Source organism: Cygnus atratus, chromosome 1, assembly GCF_013377495.2.
Source record: "Cygnus atratus isolate AKBS03 ecotype Queensland, Australia chromosome 1, CAtr_DNAZoo_HiC_assembly, whole genome shotgun sequence".
In the NCBI taxonomy this organism is placed as follows: domain Eukaryota; kingdom Metazoa; phylum Chordata; class Aves; order Anseriformes; family Anatidae; genus Cygnus; species Cygnus atratus.
The window spans coordinates 191,432,892-191,449,062 of record NC_066362.1 but is presented as its reverse complement, the minus strand read 5'-3'; the positions used below and the strand labels follow the sequence as shown (position 1 = coordinate 191,449,062).

Genomic DNA, 16,171 nt, shown 5'->3' with positions numbered 1-16,171 from the left:
ATGTTTAAAAGAAATTGAAAAAAGCTATAATTTAATGCAGGATGCTTTTTGAATATGGAAATGCTTTAGAAAAAGGTAACCTTCAGAATAGTTTTCTGTTGAATTTCTGTGATGTTGTACTAAAAGATGAGCTAGAGAATATTTTTGGAAGCTAGAAAATACTTTTTTCTCTTGATTTTGTTGTGAAGTTTTGCACCTGAAGTTCCTTGGTAATCAACATGCTTTTCAGTAGGTGGTTATATCACTGTAGGTAGTTCACAGTGCTGCTGAGTCTGATGATGCCCTTAGTGATTTTATACACCCACCTGTGCAATTACCTTTACTAGTATTTCAAAATAATCAAGAATAAAATAAATGCTTAGTATGTTTTTCTTCTGCCTTCTAACAGCAAATCTGGCTTTTAGCACCTTCTCCTGCTTGCTTTCAACGCTTTGTGGAAGTGTCACTGGACAAGCTCTTGCGGCAGTGACTAATCTTACCCCAAGCAGCTTGTTTCCTTCCACATACTGTATATGTCAGTATAATAGGGACCTTTGATATGGGTTGGCTTTTTTTGTTTGTCTTTATTCTGATGAGGTGTGTGCACTTGAAGACATTGTGCTTTTAAAACTGTGGCCTGGAGGTAGATGGAAAAATCGGAAGAAAAGTGAACTTCAAATATTTAATAAGTGAAGTTATTTGTAGAATGAAGTGTCGTTTAAATGAGTACTGTTTTGGAAACTTAGCCATGTGAATATTGCTTAGAAATGTAAACAAAAGGTAGCAATGTCTTTAATTATAGTTTCCTTCCATTTGTTTTGTTTTTCACGATAAAAATGCATGCATCTAGCATTTGTGTTGCTTAGAAATGCTTGTAAACTTTTTTTTTTTTATTTGTGTGCATATGCAATTGCATATGCCCTCCAGCCCATCTGCTTTCTTTGTGTCTGTTAGTAGTAGTAATATTTGCAAAAGTGGTGCCATTAGTACAGGACTGTGTTGGGCAGAGTGTATATTTCCAAAGCAGTCAGATTAATTATATTATCCATTATGAAGAGTAGCTTCTGTGCCCTCTTTGTTAAGGAATTCACGAGGCGCTGCCGCACGCTGGGTGAAACTTGCCTTCCCCAACCGGGCTGTGGAGAGGAGGGGAGCTGAGCTCCAGAGAGGGGAGATGGGAGCTTCTGGGAGGGAGCCTGAAGACCACACATCACTTGTGGTGGATAAGACAGTTATTTCAGCTCAAGTGACGTTTTGGGTTTTAACTGCAAAGACAACCGTCTGAATTTTAAATCAGGGTACGTTATAAAGTACACCTTACCCAAGTGATTAATGTGTCCTCTAGCTCACATCTCTTTGCCAGTGTGTTTGAGAGACCATAGAGTTTCATATTAAATACTTTCAGATGACTGTTGATTAGTTGTTGCCAAAATCTCTTCCAATTTTGGTAGATTTAAGATGATGATGTTAAGAAGGAAGAATTTGAATGTAAATCCTTGAGCTTCATTTTGAATAGTATTTCTTCAGCCTTTAACAGCCTGGAACGATGATGATGACAGAAACGATTTTGTTTTCTTGGCTATGCTAGTGGTGGCCTTTGAGTGTGGTTGAATGTTTTTTGTTAGTGCATCTCTATTAATGGAGTCATAGTAATCAACATGGATTTGTTTGCCTGTCTTATAACTCTCCATTTGTCACCTGTCAGGTTGAAGGGGAAACAGTGGCTGTTCTTGCACACAGTGGAAGTGAAGACGAGTTTGACCCAAGTACTCTTCCAGATCCTGATAAATACAAAGACTCTGATGAAGAGCAAGATTCAGAAAGCGAAGATAGTCATAGGTATGTACGTCTTCTACACTGATTTCAAAGTACTTGTTTTTTAGAAACTGCTGTGTTTAGATGTTAAGAATTCATTTTACAGTCATTTTGTTGCTTCCAGTACTTAATATTTAAGAGATTTTTTTATGAGGAAACTACTAAACAGAATCTGTTCAAAAGGGTCTCATTTCCTTTTGTGAAGCTGTGTGAGAAAGATTTTTTTGAGTCAGTGTTGAAGGGATCTCGGTGAGAATGTGCCACAAGCAAAAATCTTGACTAATTCCCAGGAGGTTTCATGCGTTTCAGAAATAGGTTTCTCCACTGTCACGTTCCAGGCTCTGTTTGAAGAGAAAACATTGAACTCATTTGAGGATTTGGATGAGCCTTCTGTACCTGTGTTATATTAAATAAATTAGCGCATGGTAAAACTTGAGTTGCATGATTGATTCAGCGTTGCTCATACTCATCAACACTACAAAAGAAGTGAAATCTGAGTTAGTATAATGAAATTAACTATGTTAGACATTTCTTGTTAATTTTAAAGTGCATTTTTAATTATATAAAACAGGAGATTTTGTTCCTTGTAGTTTAACAAAAAAGCACAGGGTGGGGATGAGGATCTGTAGCTGATGGCAACATTCTGCATGTTTTAGCACATACTGCAGGAAGACCAAAGGATTCCAAGTGAAGTCCTGTGTGTTTTTTGTCATTGGCTTCACAGCAACAAGAGGTCCATCTGGGTGTTTCTGACAAAAAGCCTAATGTGTAACAGATTCAGAAACATATTATTGACACTTGGTGCTGTTAAGTGGGAGTAAAGATCTTTATTTTGCTCTCTTCTAGATGTCTAGGTTTAGAAATCTCTTGCTTTTCACATCTGAATCAGCTAAATCTTAGCAGCTAGTTTGTCACTAGCCCTGATGTGACTGCCTGCGGTGGGGGTGGTATGCAGCACTGGGTGTTGGGACATGGATTTAAGAGCTGGATTACCCTAAGTAAACAGCTGGAGACCATGCCCCCTCTAGCCCCTTTCCCAGTGTGTTGGTCATTAGAACTGACAAGGACAGGGTAAATGCAGAGCTTTTCCTAAGCAGCAGTAAATTGTTCCTTTTTAGTGCAAGGGGGGAGAAAGAGGCTAACTGTAACTGAATTGTAGTTCCTTCTGTGTTTTTATTTCCCTAAGCTGATTCAGTATCTCTATGCAATGTAAATGAGTGAAAAAGCTGGGTGTAAAGTATCAATACAGCCTTCTAAAAACAGGCAGAACATCAGAGACCCACCAATACTTAACAAGATTCTTCCAGTTCCTGCAGTATTTATGACAGCTTGACTCTACTCATAGGCTTTTGGTGGGAGGAAGCAGCATAATTTGTTAAAGATGTTCTTTAATGAAGTTTAAGATTCAGCATTTATTGAGGAGGGTTATGTAAGAGGATTTGTAGATTGCTTTTCATGTGTTACTGGAGTTCAAATATATCTGTCCATACTTGATAAATGTGTTCTCTAGTGGTATTTTTGTATTGCATGGAGCAGAAGTGGGTTAATAGAGTGAAATTTTTAATCAGCTTTACCCAGATAATATTAGAAATGTGGTCAATATTGCCTTTTTAATATATGAGATTCTGATGAGTAATACCTGGATATAAGGCAGCGACTTGAGCCAGAGGATCCTGTAGAACCCCATTTTGTTGGAAGGGACCGTTTCTGTTCTGACATTAGCTGTAAGATAGAGACCAGAAGAAGAGTGTATTTAAGAATTCTGATTTACAAAGAAGATTAACCAAGGTGCCTGGAGAAGTATTTCAGGATACTAACGGGACCTTAGCAGTGCTGGTTTTGTTGTTTTGTCTTCGAGAGCAAATTCTGAGGTGACTTTGGTAGTAATGCTTTGCTGCAGGTTAAAAAAAATGCGGAGAGGGTATCTTGAGATAACAGGTAACCACTGGCGGTGCATTTCTTGGAAGGAATAAAATCAGGAGTTTATTGGGAAAGTCTGAAGTAGAGCTTCAGTAGGAGGTTGGCCACTAAGCAGTATTTGTGTTGTTAGTATGTCACTTTTGAAGGACAGATTCCTGGGATCGATAAAGCTGATGTACCAGCATGTAGGTGGGAAGGCGTTACCAGCAACTGAGTATGGGAAACCTAATGTCAGAATACTACTCATTAAATAGTTAGTAGCTCAGGCATTTCCTGATTACTCCTAAGTTGTTATGTACTTAGTGTAGGAAAAAGGTATTGCAGTGCTGCATTTCTTAAACTAGGTTTAGTATTGTTTCTGCTTGTAGCCTTAGCTAGGAAAGGCTGTCTCAACAATACCATGTTTTGTAGCATAACTGTTTAAAAAGTGTTTTGAAAAAGTGATGGGGGTGTTCAGTTTAAAATTTGGGAATTTTGTTTCAGTATTATTAAAGAACCATTTACTAGGGAAGATCACTTCTGTCTCTCTCTTATGTATTCTTACATCACTTTTTATATTAATCCCTTCCCCAAAGATGTCAGCTAGACTCAAGATCTGCTAAGCTTTAAGAATAAAAGCTGATAGGGTTGGACAGGTTCTTGGCAGTGCTAATCAGTGCAGTTTTTTTGGAATCAGCAGCTGACCTGGCCCACTGGAGCCAGAATGTCAGCTTACAGAGAGAGGGATAAGGTTGGGGCCTTGGTCATTACCTCTCCCTGTGGGGTAGGACAGAGAAGGAAGAATGTATTAAAAAGGAAAACGGGAGTGTAGTAATACTTTCTGACAAAGTATTTTCCTCAGCAAATCTCAAAACACTTTATAGAGGAGCTCAGTATGGTTTTTATAGAAAGGAATGTTGAATCACGAAGTAGCTTCGTAACATGTTGGTGACACAGTTCTGGGAATACAATTCAGGTACCCGGGGGGCCTATTGAGTGCTCTGACCGCTAGACACAGCGTTCCCTTTGTAACGAGGGGGAAAAATGGTAACTAATCTTTATATTTTTATATAAAAATATTTATATTTTCGTTATATTTGTCAGTATGCCAAATTTTCACATATAAACTTAATACCATTGTAGACCCAGTTTTTGCTTTACCATTTTATTGGTTTTGTCCTCACTTGAATTACCTTTGCAGGGAATAGTTTTTTTGAACTTCTCTGTGCCTACAGTATTTCAGTTTCTCCCAAGGAGATTACTTTTGAATGCAATTTGGGCTGAAGAGAGTAATTTTGAGCACAAAAAAAAAAAAATGCTATATATATAATCCAAAACTTGAGCTGGCATATAGATTTTTTTTTCTGCCATGTATTAAGTCTTGTCAGGTTTTCTTTTAATAAGTGTACTTTAAGTATGTTGTTTGGAGCATATTTGGAGGTGACTTTGGAATGAAGTGCAACGGTAGAACATTTTCCATGCTACAATGCTATCTACATTGTGTTCATTTATTTGAAAGATAGCTTAAAATCTAGGAGAGGTTTACCAACAAAATAGTCTTTTCTCCTTTTCCTTTATGAATTTCGCCTTGAGCCTGGCAAAGAATGATTTATTTTGAAGGCTGGATTTTATTTGGTCTTTGAAACCTCGGCATGCGTATAAGTTATTTTGTCTAAAAAATCGTATTTCAGGTTTTGAATAGGAGAAGTGAAGGCACATCAAATAAAACAAATTTTATCTTATAATTTCTTTAAATTAAAAAGGTGTCCATGCAAAGAATCTGTTGAAACATAGTTTCTGTTATGATTTTCACATGCAGTATCAGGACATTTTTGGCATGCAAACCCTGCTGACTTAGTTAAGTGTTTAGCATGACTGCAAAGTTGCAATTTTGTTTTTCTTCCTTAAGTAACATATCTGTGTAGATCTTTCATGTCCGTTTAGTTTTCTGGGGGGTTATAATCTGGTTGGGTTGCTTTCTGCTATCAGTTTTGGGGTTTAAGCTTCCTCTGGCTAGTAGCAAGACATTGGGGTAACACAGGCCTCAAGAATGCCATTGCTTGAGGCCTGAGGCCTGTCAGCCCCACCCTGCCTGCTGGGTTAAACCACCACAACAACACTGGTCTCGGTTGTTTGCCCAGAATTTTGGTTGACTTTTCAATAATGGAAAAGGTACTTAACTTCTTCAAAGAGATTTTTTTTAAAGTTATCTTCCCCCCCCCCCTTCTTTACACAATCAGACTGAATGCTTTCCTGCTTTTAGTCCTTACTCTCTTTGCTGGAGGACTGGAGAAATGGATCGTAAATGTTTTCAGCCTTTTTTAAGAAGGGATGAGGACCAAAATTTTCAGTGTGTGTCAAATTCCTTCAAATTTTTCTCCAGCCTTTAAGCTGAACGGAAGTTAACGATGTTCCTGAAAGCAGTTTAGAACAAAACAGTTAAGATTGATAGGTAGACGTTGAGAGTTTGCTGGAAGAATAGGCCACATCAGTTTATGCACTGCTCTGATGGGAAAAGTACTACAGATAAACCTGTAATGTCAAAAACCACCATTCTGAGTTTACTGTCAACAGCAATATCTAGAATTAGATAGCAGAGACACCAGTGTAAGAGTTATAGTTGGAGACGGGCTGGGAGTGGGTGTGTAAGTCAGTGGTAGAGATAGTAACTAACTCAAACGAGAGGAGAGAACAGCCAGGGCAGGCACACAAAAGGAGGAGGAGAATGAAAAATGGTGGGGTGCTCACAAGGGCAAGAGCAGAGAATAATGGTGGGTGACAATGTGCTGATGGATTTGAAGATGACAGGATCCAGGAAAAATTAAATTTCTAGGAGTGCCTGAAAGGACCGTGCCAGAATTGAGAGCCATTGATGTGCAGCGCAGCGTGCTGCAGTTCATCTAGAGCTGACTTGGGCCTGCCAGAAAAGCAGCAGTCATGTCTTTACAGATTAAATAGATGAGGCCAGGATGAAGGTTGGAGTACTGGCGCATGATTGTCCATATTGCCCACAACTGGTGGGATTTTGGGCAGTGCCAGCTAGATCTCCTCTGGGCAAAGTCCCAACATATTTCACTGTGGTAGGACAGGCCAAGGACTGTTTCCAGGAGGCAGTGTTGATGAAGCCACATTTCTTCTCTGTTCTCTAGCTCTGAAGAACGCCTCGAGGCACTTGTTAGATGGACTGGGAGCTGTGGGCTGCTTCTGTGCATCCCTTAGCAGACTTTTGTGAAAGCAGAGGCACAACAGAAAGAGGAAGCTTCAGTGAAGGAAATTATTCAGAGCTGGAAAAAGAGGAAATCAAGAAAACAGAGAATTTGAATGACCAATAAGCTATAGAGCTAAAGAAAAATGGTAGCTGAAGAGGCTGTAGAGCATGAGGCCATGGAAAAGTGATACAAGTTTTGCTGCGAGAGAAAACAGGCAGAGGGGATGTATGAATGGAAGGAGGAGGTAGGATGATGGAGATATCGTGTAGGACAAGAAGAACAGAGGCAAGACGTCTTGCTGTAACTGGGGAGGAGGGGTTTATGCTAAATCAACAGTGATGCCTCATGCACTTTCCTTAAAATTGTCCCTGAATTGTTTGATGAGTGAGTCACTCTAGGGGCTGTGAAATACCAAGATAATGATTTTATCAAAACCAAATCAGTTGAAAGTAGCATACAGTGAAATTAGGCTTTGAAATTGGAAAATACAACTCTGTTCTGTTTATATTTTCAAAATTCAGAGATTTTGCAAGAAGTGTTTGGATTAGAATAGAAATAAATATGTTGGGCTATACCACCTACTACTTGCTTTAAGGGAAAAAAGTGCTTCTGAAAGGGGTAACTCAAAGCAGGTATATGAGACCTAGGGTATCTTCCTTCAGCAGTCTTTAAAAATAGAGACCATCTGTCCATGGTTTAGGAAATCAAAAATGTTGTCATTGTTTTTTTCCCCTCTATCCTGCCCCCAGCATTTTTTTTAAACCAGGGGAGCTATACAAATAATGAGTTAAATTTGCCTTTGAATAGAATTCCCTTCCAGCAATACCTCCACAAGCTGAGTAATTAATGACTCCAAGCATGTAATATGAGATTAATTTTTGTATATCTAGCAGCATTCATCATACTTGGTTTAAGGCTATCAATGTAAATTGTTAATGAGGTGAAAAATTTAAGTGTATCAAATAGGGCGAAAGAAAATCAGCTGGTTTTCTTAAATACTTATTTTGCAGTCAAATTGGGTTTCTGATATTTCTAATCCCTTAACTTCTTTATATAAAAATATGGGAGAAGAACAAAGTTACGAATGACCTCATCATTACCTTCTTTAAATCTTTATTAGGTGTAACTGATCATGTTAACTCTTAGATCAGCATGGAAGAGATTTCATAGAATAGAATCACAGAATCATTAAGGCTGGAAAAGCCCTCCAAGATCATCTGATCCAACCATCCCCCTACCACCAATGTCACCCACTAAACCATGTCCCTAAGCACCACGTCCAACCTCTCCTTGAACACACCCAGGGACGGTGACTCCACCACCTCCCTGGGCAACCTATCCCAATGCCTGACTGCTCTTTCTGAGAAGAAAATTTTAGGGGAAAGGAGAAATGTCTTTGTTCTGGTACCATTTAGTTTGTGATTTTATGGCCAGTCAGCAGGTTACAGGTGTGCAAGTCTGCAGTCATTGCTGCTCAGTTGTGTGCTGTGTTTTATTTTGAAAATTATGGGCAAATTGCAGTTTTTTATACCGTCTTGAGTATTTTAAACCTAGATGCTGATGTTGACCTGCCAAGTTGCTGAGATGATTCATCTGCAAGTCATGGTTTTCCCTCTAATCACAGCATCACAGAATGGTTGGAGTTGGCAGGGCTCTCTGGAGGCCTCTGGTGCCAGCCCTGCTCAAGCAGGGACACCCAGAGCAGGCTGCCCAGGACCACGTCCAGGCAGCTTTTGGAGATGCCCAAGGAGGAGACCCCACAGCCTCTCTGGGCAGCCTGTGCCAGGGCTCCGTCACCCGCCCAGCACAGAAGTGCTGCCTGGTGCTCAGAGGGAGCCTCCTGGGTGCCCGGCTGTGCCCATGGCCTCCTGTCCTGGCACTGGGCACCGCTGAGCAGAGCCTGGCTCCGGCCTCTCTGCACCCTCCCTTCAGGGATTTAGGGACATGGATGAGATCCCCCTGAGCCTCCTCTTCTCCAGGCTGTTACATCAGTAAGTTCATGAAGGCCAGAACTTAATGTTCTGATACCCAGAAAAGCACTGTAAGAAAAGCATCTTAAAAAAAATCTCTTTAAGGGCTTAATCATGCTGTACATCTACAAAATGGTGTGGACCTGATTGAAGGATCTCCCACTAAAATTTGGTAACCTATGCTGTACTGTGGTTCCTATGAACTTGTCAGCTACAGAAATTACCTTAAAGAGAAAAGAAAAAAAGAAAGAAAGACATAGTATTCCATCTACCAGTCTGCTAGCAAGTGTTTGCATGAAGGGAGCACAAATGGTATTAGTATTTATTAAAATTTTGTAGTTTAGAAATTAATTATCAACAATTGGAGGGCAATAGTTGGGGAGAGAAAAACATCTGAAGAATGTTAGTGTTATATTAAGCTTAGAAGGAATGAGCGGATGCAAGGGTTAGGTGGGTGGGTAGTTGTATCTCCAAAGGCAGCAGTGCATTTCGGAGAGAGTTATGCCTCTGACAGATGGACATAAAGCAAAATCAAGCACCTTCAGCTGGAGCAATTTAAACCCAGAATGGTGTTATTTCATCCATTTGAGAATCAACCCCTGAATAATATCAGTTTTCAGACTATTGTATAAAGATAAGCTAAAATTGCTCTGCCTGAATACATTGAGTGGAAACCAGCGGCCTAGGGCTGGATCAGATTCTGCTGCTTCATAGTGGTGCCTGCCCAGAAATGGGCAAGAAAAGAGCTTCAGCCACCCCCTTTGAATCCACTGCCTCTTGTCTGCTAGAACCTTTTAGGAAGTAAAGGTGACAACAGAGCAGAAGCAAAATGTTGATGGTTGGTTTGGGTGCTTTTCCTCATCAAATCTTCTGTATGCTTCCCATGCAATACGAAGAAACATTCAGCATATTGTCTTGCTGGTCTGATTTCTGTTCGAGTATTTTTTCTTGTTCCAGATTGTAGTGCTTTAGCTCCAAGACATGCTCAGCTTGTCTTCTGCTTTTAGTACGATTACACTGGTATTTCATTACAAGTAGATTAATCTTCCCTTTTCCTGCAATTGTTTTTTATAAATCTAGTTTTAGAGCGGTTTTGATTTACATCAGTAGAATGGCCAGTAAAGGGAATAACACAACACAATATATTTTCATTACCATTTCTGTGCGCTATAGCATTCTGACAGCAAGTAAGAAAGAAGCTGCACTGGGCTTTGCGGAAGGGACTGCAGTAATTAATCTTCATTAGGACTGCTGCCCTGGCCTTATGAATTAAAATTTATTACGTGGAAGAAGGTTTGTGGCACAACATGTTTGATTAGCAAAATGCCAATATTTACGGTATAAATTATTCCTAACTTTTCTGAACTGTATTTTATTAACAGATTCATTCATTATTCATGTACATGTCTTTGGGAAAGAGCTCGTGGCAGCTGTATTACAGTTGGGAACTCAACTCATGGCCTGCAGTTCAGTGGCGAGGGCAGTTTATTTCCAAGTGCTGTTAAACCTCGGCTCCAGAGCAAGCTCTGACAAATGGTAACTGAAGCAGAGCCTGTCTGGAGAGCTTGGAGTTGCTGCTGTTTAACCAGCAGCAACGTAGCTCTGTGGCCTCACATGTCAAATGGCTGACTCAAAAGCACCTAAAAGCTAAACCTCACAGAGCAGAGGTTGGCCAGACCTTGAAGTCCAGATGCAGGTTGAATACCAGGAATTTAAAGAATTTTTAAAAATTTTTTTTTTTGGTCTGGTATCTCCTCAAAACACACTCCTGAGATTATTTGTTTGTGGTTAAATTAAGAGAGTTCCCTGGTGTCTTGCTGTCAGGGTCTCAGACCCCCTGTTGCCCAGATGCCGTATATGCTGGCATTCATTTCAGGGCCTGGATTCAGAAAATATGCTTTAGTGCTTGTGTAATAACCATTGCCTACCACAGGACAGTATCTTCCTTTGTTGTTACAGCTGTGTAAATGGTGACCCCAGAAATCAGTGTGAGTGCTGATAAGGCGGCTGTTGGTGTCTCTTCGCCTGTGTAAACACAGCCCAGCCCAGTAAATCACTCCATCGGCGGCGTCAGGACGTGTGGGCAGCTCGGGCTGCTGCAGCAATGAAAAACTAAATTGCACCAGATGGTGAAAGGAAGGAATTGTAACCCAGCTGTACGTGCCGCTTTCTGAGCGTTATAAATAGGAGAGCAAGGGACACGTTGGCTTTGGTTTGGATCTGAATTGTGGATTTGCTTTCCACCTACGTTTTTATGTCAGAAAATAATTCACCTCAGAATTACTTTATTTTATTTTGGCTGTTGCTGGAGTCACCAGCTGGCAGTGCATCGGTGTGTGTGTACGTGAGGAGTGAGGGGCCGTTTATGTCTGTGGGAAGTGACCAACAATAAAAGGCTAGCTCTGCAGGGTGGGCTGACAGGAGGTCAAGAGAGACCACGGAGGAGTTAATTTGACAAAAAGTGCCTAAGTCATCCCCATGTAGTTGTTTTCACATACCCACCTTCCTTTTGCACGTGAGAGCTGCACCTCGTACATCTCCTCCAGAGAGCTTTCTGTCTGACCAGTTAAGGAGAGGCACCGAAGGGAGTATGGGATGTGCCTCGGTGTCATGATGGCAGGTATCTCTCCTGGCGATCTCCCGGCACCTTTTTCAAAATTTTGCTCCTTTCTGAAAGCTCCATCTCTGACTGCTCCTCCAGAGTAGTTCCAGAGCCCATCTCCACGCCACCCAACTCACTGCCGGTAAGACCCACCCTCCTGGCACAGCCACTGTCTTTCAGCACCCGTTGCCCCAAAATTATGAACTTAATTGTATATTTCACCCCCAATGTGGTTCTCTGCTTTTTCTCATAGGTAACCTTTACCAAATACTGTCTTGTTTCTATTTTTTGTGCATCACGAAAACACAAGCCTTTAGCTCTCTTCATCACTCAATGGCTTTTCTGCCATTTTCACGTGTTACACATCCCTCCTTGTTTACTTCTTGAGCTTACAGCCCAGTAGGGGTCAAATTAGTGTGAAAATACACCTGCTGCTGACGTGTGGACACATCTTTAGGATGCACTATTAATCGAGCACCATGATCCCACAGTAATAATAAGGAACAGCTTGACTCAATGTAACCTTTCCACAAAGCTTGTGATGAAAGTTGTTGTCATTGTGCTTCTGTTTGTGGAAAAATCAGAAGCCTCACAGTTCCTTTAGAATGTGTTTTAGATTTAAATTTTACACCTTGCAAACATCCGAACTCCAAAGTGAAATGCTAGATTTTTCGCATTTAAAGTCTATTTCATAACTTGTGAGACGTCTGTGTTATTTTAATTGCTGAGATGTTTTGAACTTGTGTCCTAGATGAAGCATTAGTCAATTATGAATGCAAAGTAGGCTTCAGAGTCCATTCAAATGCTGGAAATAATTAACTCTTTTGCAAGCAAGCTAAGAATGCTTTTACTTAATGAGGTTTCAGCCTTAATGCTTCTAAAGCGAACCCCCATAATCTGTCCTGATTAAAGAGGGCACTGTGAAACTCCATCCCAAACCCACAGTGGCCACTTAGGAAAGGAAGCCTTGAGAATCTTTTTATATACTCTCCATATAGCTTTAATGTTTATGGTATATCTTAAGCACAGATGACTGAAAAAACAGCCCTTTTCCCCAGAAAAGGAGTAAAATAAACATTTGTAGCAAGCACTGAAAAGCTCCCCCCATGCAAATTACAACTCAGAACCAGCAAGGTGCTACATCCTTTGAAATGTCCCAATTTCAGGAAAAGTATTTAATGCATCAGCTGTTGCTTTACACTAGTTTTTCTGGCTAGGAAGGGGAAGAACCATATAAGTTCAGGATGGTTTATTTTAATTGTGGGAATGTGAGGTACTTCTCATAGGTTTTTCCTCCTCTCCCTGTGTTGTAATGAATGGGCAGGAGCTGGTGGTGCTCTGCTGTGGAAGGTGGGGTAGAAGAGAGCAGGAGGCAGCTGCATGCCCGCAGCCCACTGCAAGCCCTCCCCGGTCCAGTCTGCTTCTCGGTCTTGATGCAGAGGCACCAGCGTGTATAGTGATCGCTCCTGAGCAGGCTGGGAAAAAGGGAGAAAATGTTTGCCTGTATTCAGGAAATTCCTGAAAACTGTCCTGTCCGGAGTTGCTACATTATGCTGTTTTTCAGTGGATTATGAAATCAACATTTCATGTGCTGGTAATCGTTTCTATTAATGGGAAAACGAGGTGGCCAGCTGAAAGTGGCTTGAACTGCACGTTGGGTTCCTGTGCCATCTAAGTTCGGAGGACACAGCATTCACCAGCTTGAGTGATTTGTAAGAATGGCTGTTGCTGATTGCTAAATCTCTAAACAGTGTTTCCAAGTGAAATATTTTTAAAAAATTACACTGAAGTAATTTCAAAAATTAGGGCAATTAAAAAAAAAATCTTGTTGAAACATTTTTTGAAGTAGATTCAGTCTTCTGGGTAGAAATTTGCCACATTTATTTGAAAATCTGAATTTAACCATCTATTTTTTAAAAAGTTCAAGCTTGGTCCTTGGACTTCTGTTTTTATTTTTGCTGTTTTCTTTAAAATACAAACACAAAAAACTGAGAATATCATCTTGTTTCAGTTATTCAGATGGAGTGGCCTGGTGTGCAAGGGGCTGCATAGTCCTTTTTTTGTACAAATTCTCATTCTGCCCTGTGGCATCTGACAGCCAGCTCTGTGTAACCTGCTACACAGTTATTACATCTCAGATTAGATTTTGTTAGATGAAATTATTTTAATCTTAGAAGGTTTGTAACAAATTTTCTGTGTTACGAACAAAACCTACGCAAGGGTAATCTGCACGAAGATGACAAATTCCTTCTTTTGTAAAATCTTCTCTCGAGGCCCGGGTCCAGCCAGCGTGAGGGATTGAGGAGGAGGCCGGTAGTGGGCTTGGGTTTTCGTCCTCTTGCTGTCATCTGGCCACGGGACAGAAGTCACAGTGGTAAAACAGATACACAGCTGTTTTGTCCAGACTGAGGGCTGCAAAAGCCGAATCGTTCCAGTTTTAACAACGGCAGCAGAAGGAATAAGAACTCACCAGGGGGAGTAACTGGGTTTGGTTTTGTCTCTTCCTCTGATGGCAAAGAGGAGGTTAATAGCTTCCAAGGACTTATTCTGAAAGAAGAGAAAAGAGTGGCTTGGATGAGATGGACCCAAATCAAAACTATATTAAGTCAGGGTAGGATTTGCCAATGAAATGACAATTCTTATCTTTTTATTGTGGGTGCATATTTATTTCAGACAAAATCCTGAAAGCATGTCAAGGTCCACTGACATATTACTAAACCAGTTTTGTCAAGTTGTCTGTCACTGCATAAGGCAGTGAATATTGGATAAGGCTGATGGCAATATCTTGATAGACTGTAATCAATTAAGACAGCAGAACATCCACCACCACCTCGCTCTGAAAGCAGTTCTAATTTAGGCATGCAGAGTTCATCAGCTTCTGTTGCTTCACCCTTCTGAATTGTAATTTTGTTTGCCCTTATCTCGACATAAATATGCCTTGTTTAAAATGAATTGTTTGATTACATGATGATATTGATTACCACAGTTGTTAAAAAAGAGTAATCGATTTGTTTCTGCAGTGAACTTGAGGAGAAGAGCGGAAGAAAGAAAAGAAACTACGGTAGCAGTAATGCAGCAGAAGAAATGCCACTGAAAAGAAAGAAGGCTAAATTCAGCCAAGAGGAGGAGGATCCCTTTTTGCCATTGGATACTGGGCTTTCTCTGGCAGAAGATGAAGAGCTTGTGCTACAGCTGCTCAACAGTCACAGCTAATTATTTTCCTGCAGGTTTTCTTTTCAGGGATGTCTTCACAATTTTGTCAGTAGTCTACACAATTTGGCATCTGGGCAGATGGGTACCAGTGGATGGAGAAAAATGTTTTCCATGCGCAACGGGCTTGTCTCCTATTGACCTGGAGATTATAGACAGGGTTTAGTTTGATATATAAGGCTTTCTAAACCAACTTTCTGACCTAAATCCCTGTATGTCATTTTGCCATAACAGGTTTATAATTTTAAATCCACAGGTTTTGAAGCAATTATCTTTTTTTTTAAAAAGTGAATAAATAATTAATCTTAAATAAAAATACAGTGCTCCTTTCTTGGCTGTGTCAGATTTGCTATTTTGGAAGATAAATGTGTCCTAAGATGACTGAGGAATATTATTGGCAGCTCAAACCATACTACTTAAAAATAAAAAACTTTTTTTTCTTCTGTGTATCATGCACATATATTTAAAATATTTTATTAAAATTCTTGAAGCTTTGGTATAAACTTCTGTTGTCTCTTTTGGCTTTGTTTTGAAAGCATTTATTTATCCATCAGTTAATAATTTCTCTTATGATTCTGTCACTTGTATTAGGCAATTCATAAAACCACTTTTAGAAGGTAAATTCTTGGGTTTGAATGCCATATGAGTGATGCTCCCAAAAGTATCACTGCCTGATAAAATCGGTTACAAGGTACAGGTTTAGTGGTAGGAGCACCTGAAAGACTTCCAATCAGGAATCAGCTACTTTTTTTTTTTTTGGTAGGCAATATACAATGAAGAAAAGATTATTTATCTTTATTTTCTAATATATTTTGAAGTTTCATCCTGCCAAACCGTGGTTGTTTATTGTGGATTTTGTGCATGCTTTCCCCTAACCGTTACATCTTGATGAACAGCAACAAGGTGTGTGCTGTTATTGGTCCTTTCCCATCGAAGAGAAGCAGCACCATTCTTCCCAAAGCAAAGCAAAAAATGAATACGATACCAAATTCTGAGTTATTCAAGTAGGTTTTCATCTCTTGCTTGCACCCAAACACCAGCTACAAGTCAGACTTGCTGCCTTCTTGCTTGCATTCTTGACTGCCCCCTCAACAATATTGGCACATCATTCAGAAAAAAAAAAAAAGCATGGTAAATGCTTGCAGGCAATATGGAGAACGATCAGAACTGCTAAATTTTGCACATTTCAGAAATGAGCTAGACAAAGGGAAAGTTGCTATGCAAGAAAATGAGGGAGAGTAGGAAAATACAGTGTTTCGTTTGCTGACTTTTTTTTTTTTGGCAGAGAAGAAGAATGTAAAGTGATGATTGTCTGTTTTCAGCAGACCTGTGTCTTAGCAAATTTACATGGCAAGCTCCAAAATTTGGAGTAAAACACTGAGTATGTATAATTGCCTGAGGGCTTTTGCATGTTGCTGCTCTTCAGCAAATCAAAAAGTACACATGGTTTCAAAAAGCTGTGTATGTCTGGTCTCCCCATCACATAT

At 40.1% G+C, this 16,171-nt stretch overlaps 1 protein-coding gene across 1 annotated transcript in view; it reads left to right on the top strand.

Moving 5' to 3' along the window:
* DDX10 (DEAD-box helicase 10) overlaps nucleotides 1–15,184 on the top strand; it is a 192,793-nt gene extending 177,609 nt beyond the window's left edge. The window contains exons 17-18 of the mRNA XM_035542787.2: nucleotides 1,685–1,818; nucleotides 14,495–15,184. Coding sequence (XP_035398680.1) covers nucleotides 1,685–1,818; nucleotides 14,495–14,687 — 327 coding nt within the window. The 3' untranslated portion in view covers nucleotides 14,688–15,184. The remainder of the gene's footprint in view (nucleotides 1–1,684; nucleotides 1,819–14,494) is intronic.
* Nucleotides 15,185–16,171: the final 987 nt, after the last annotated feature.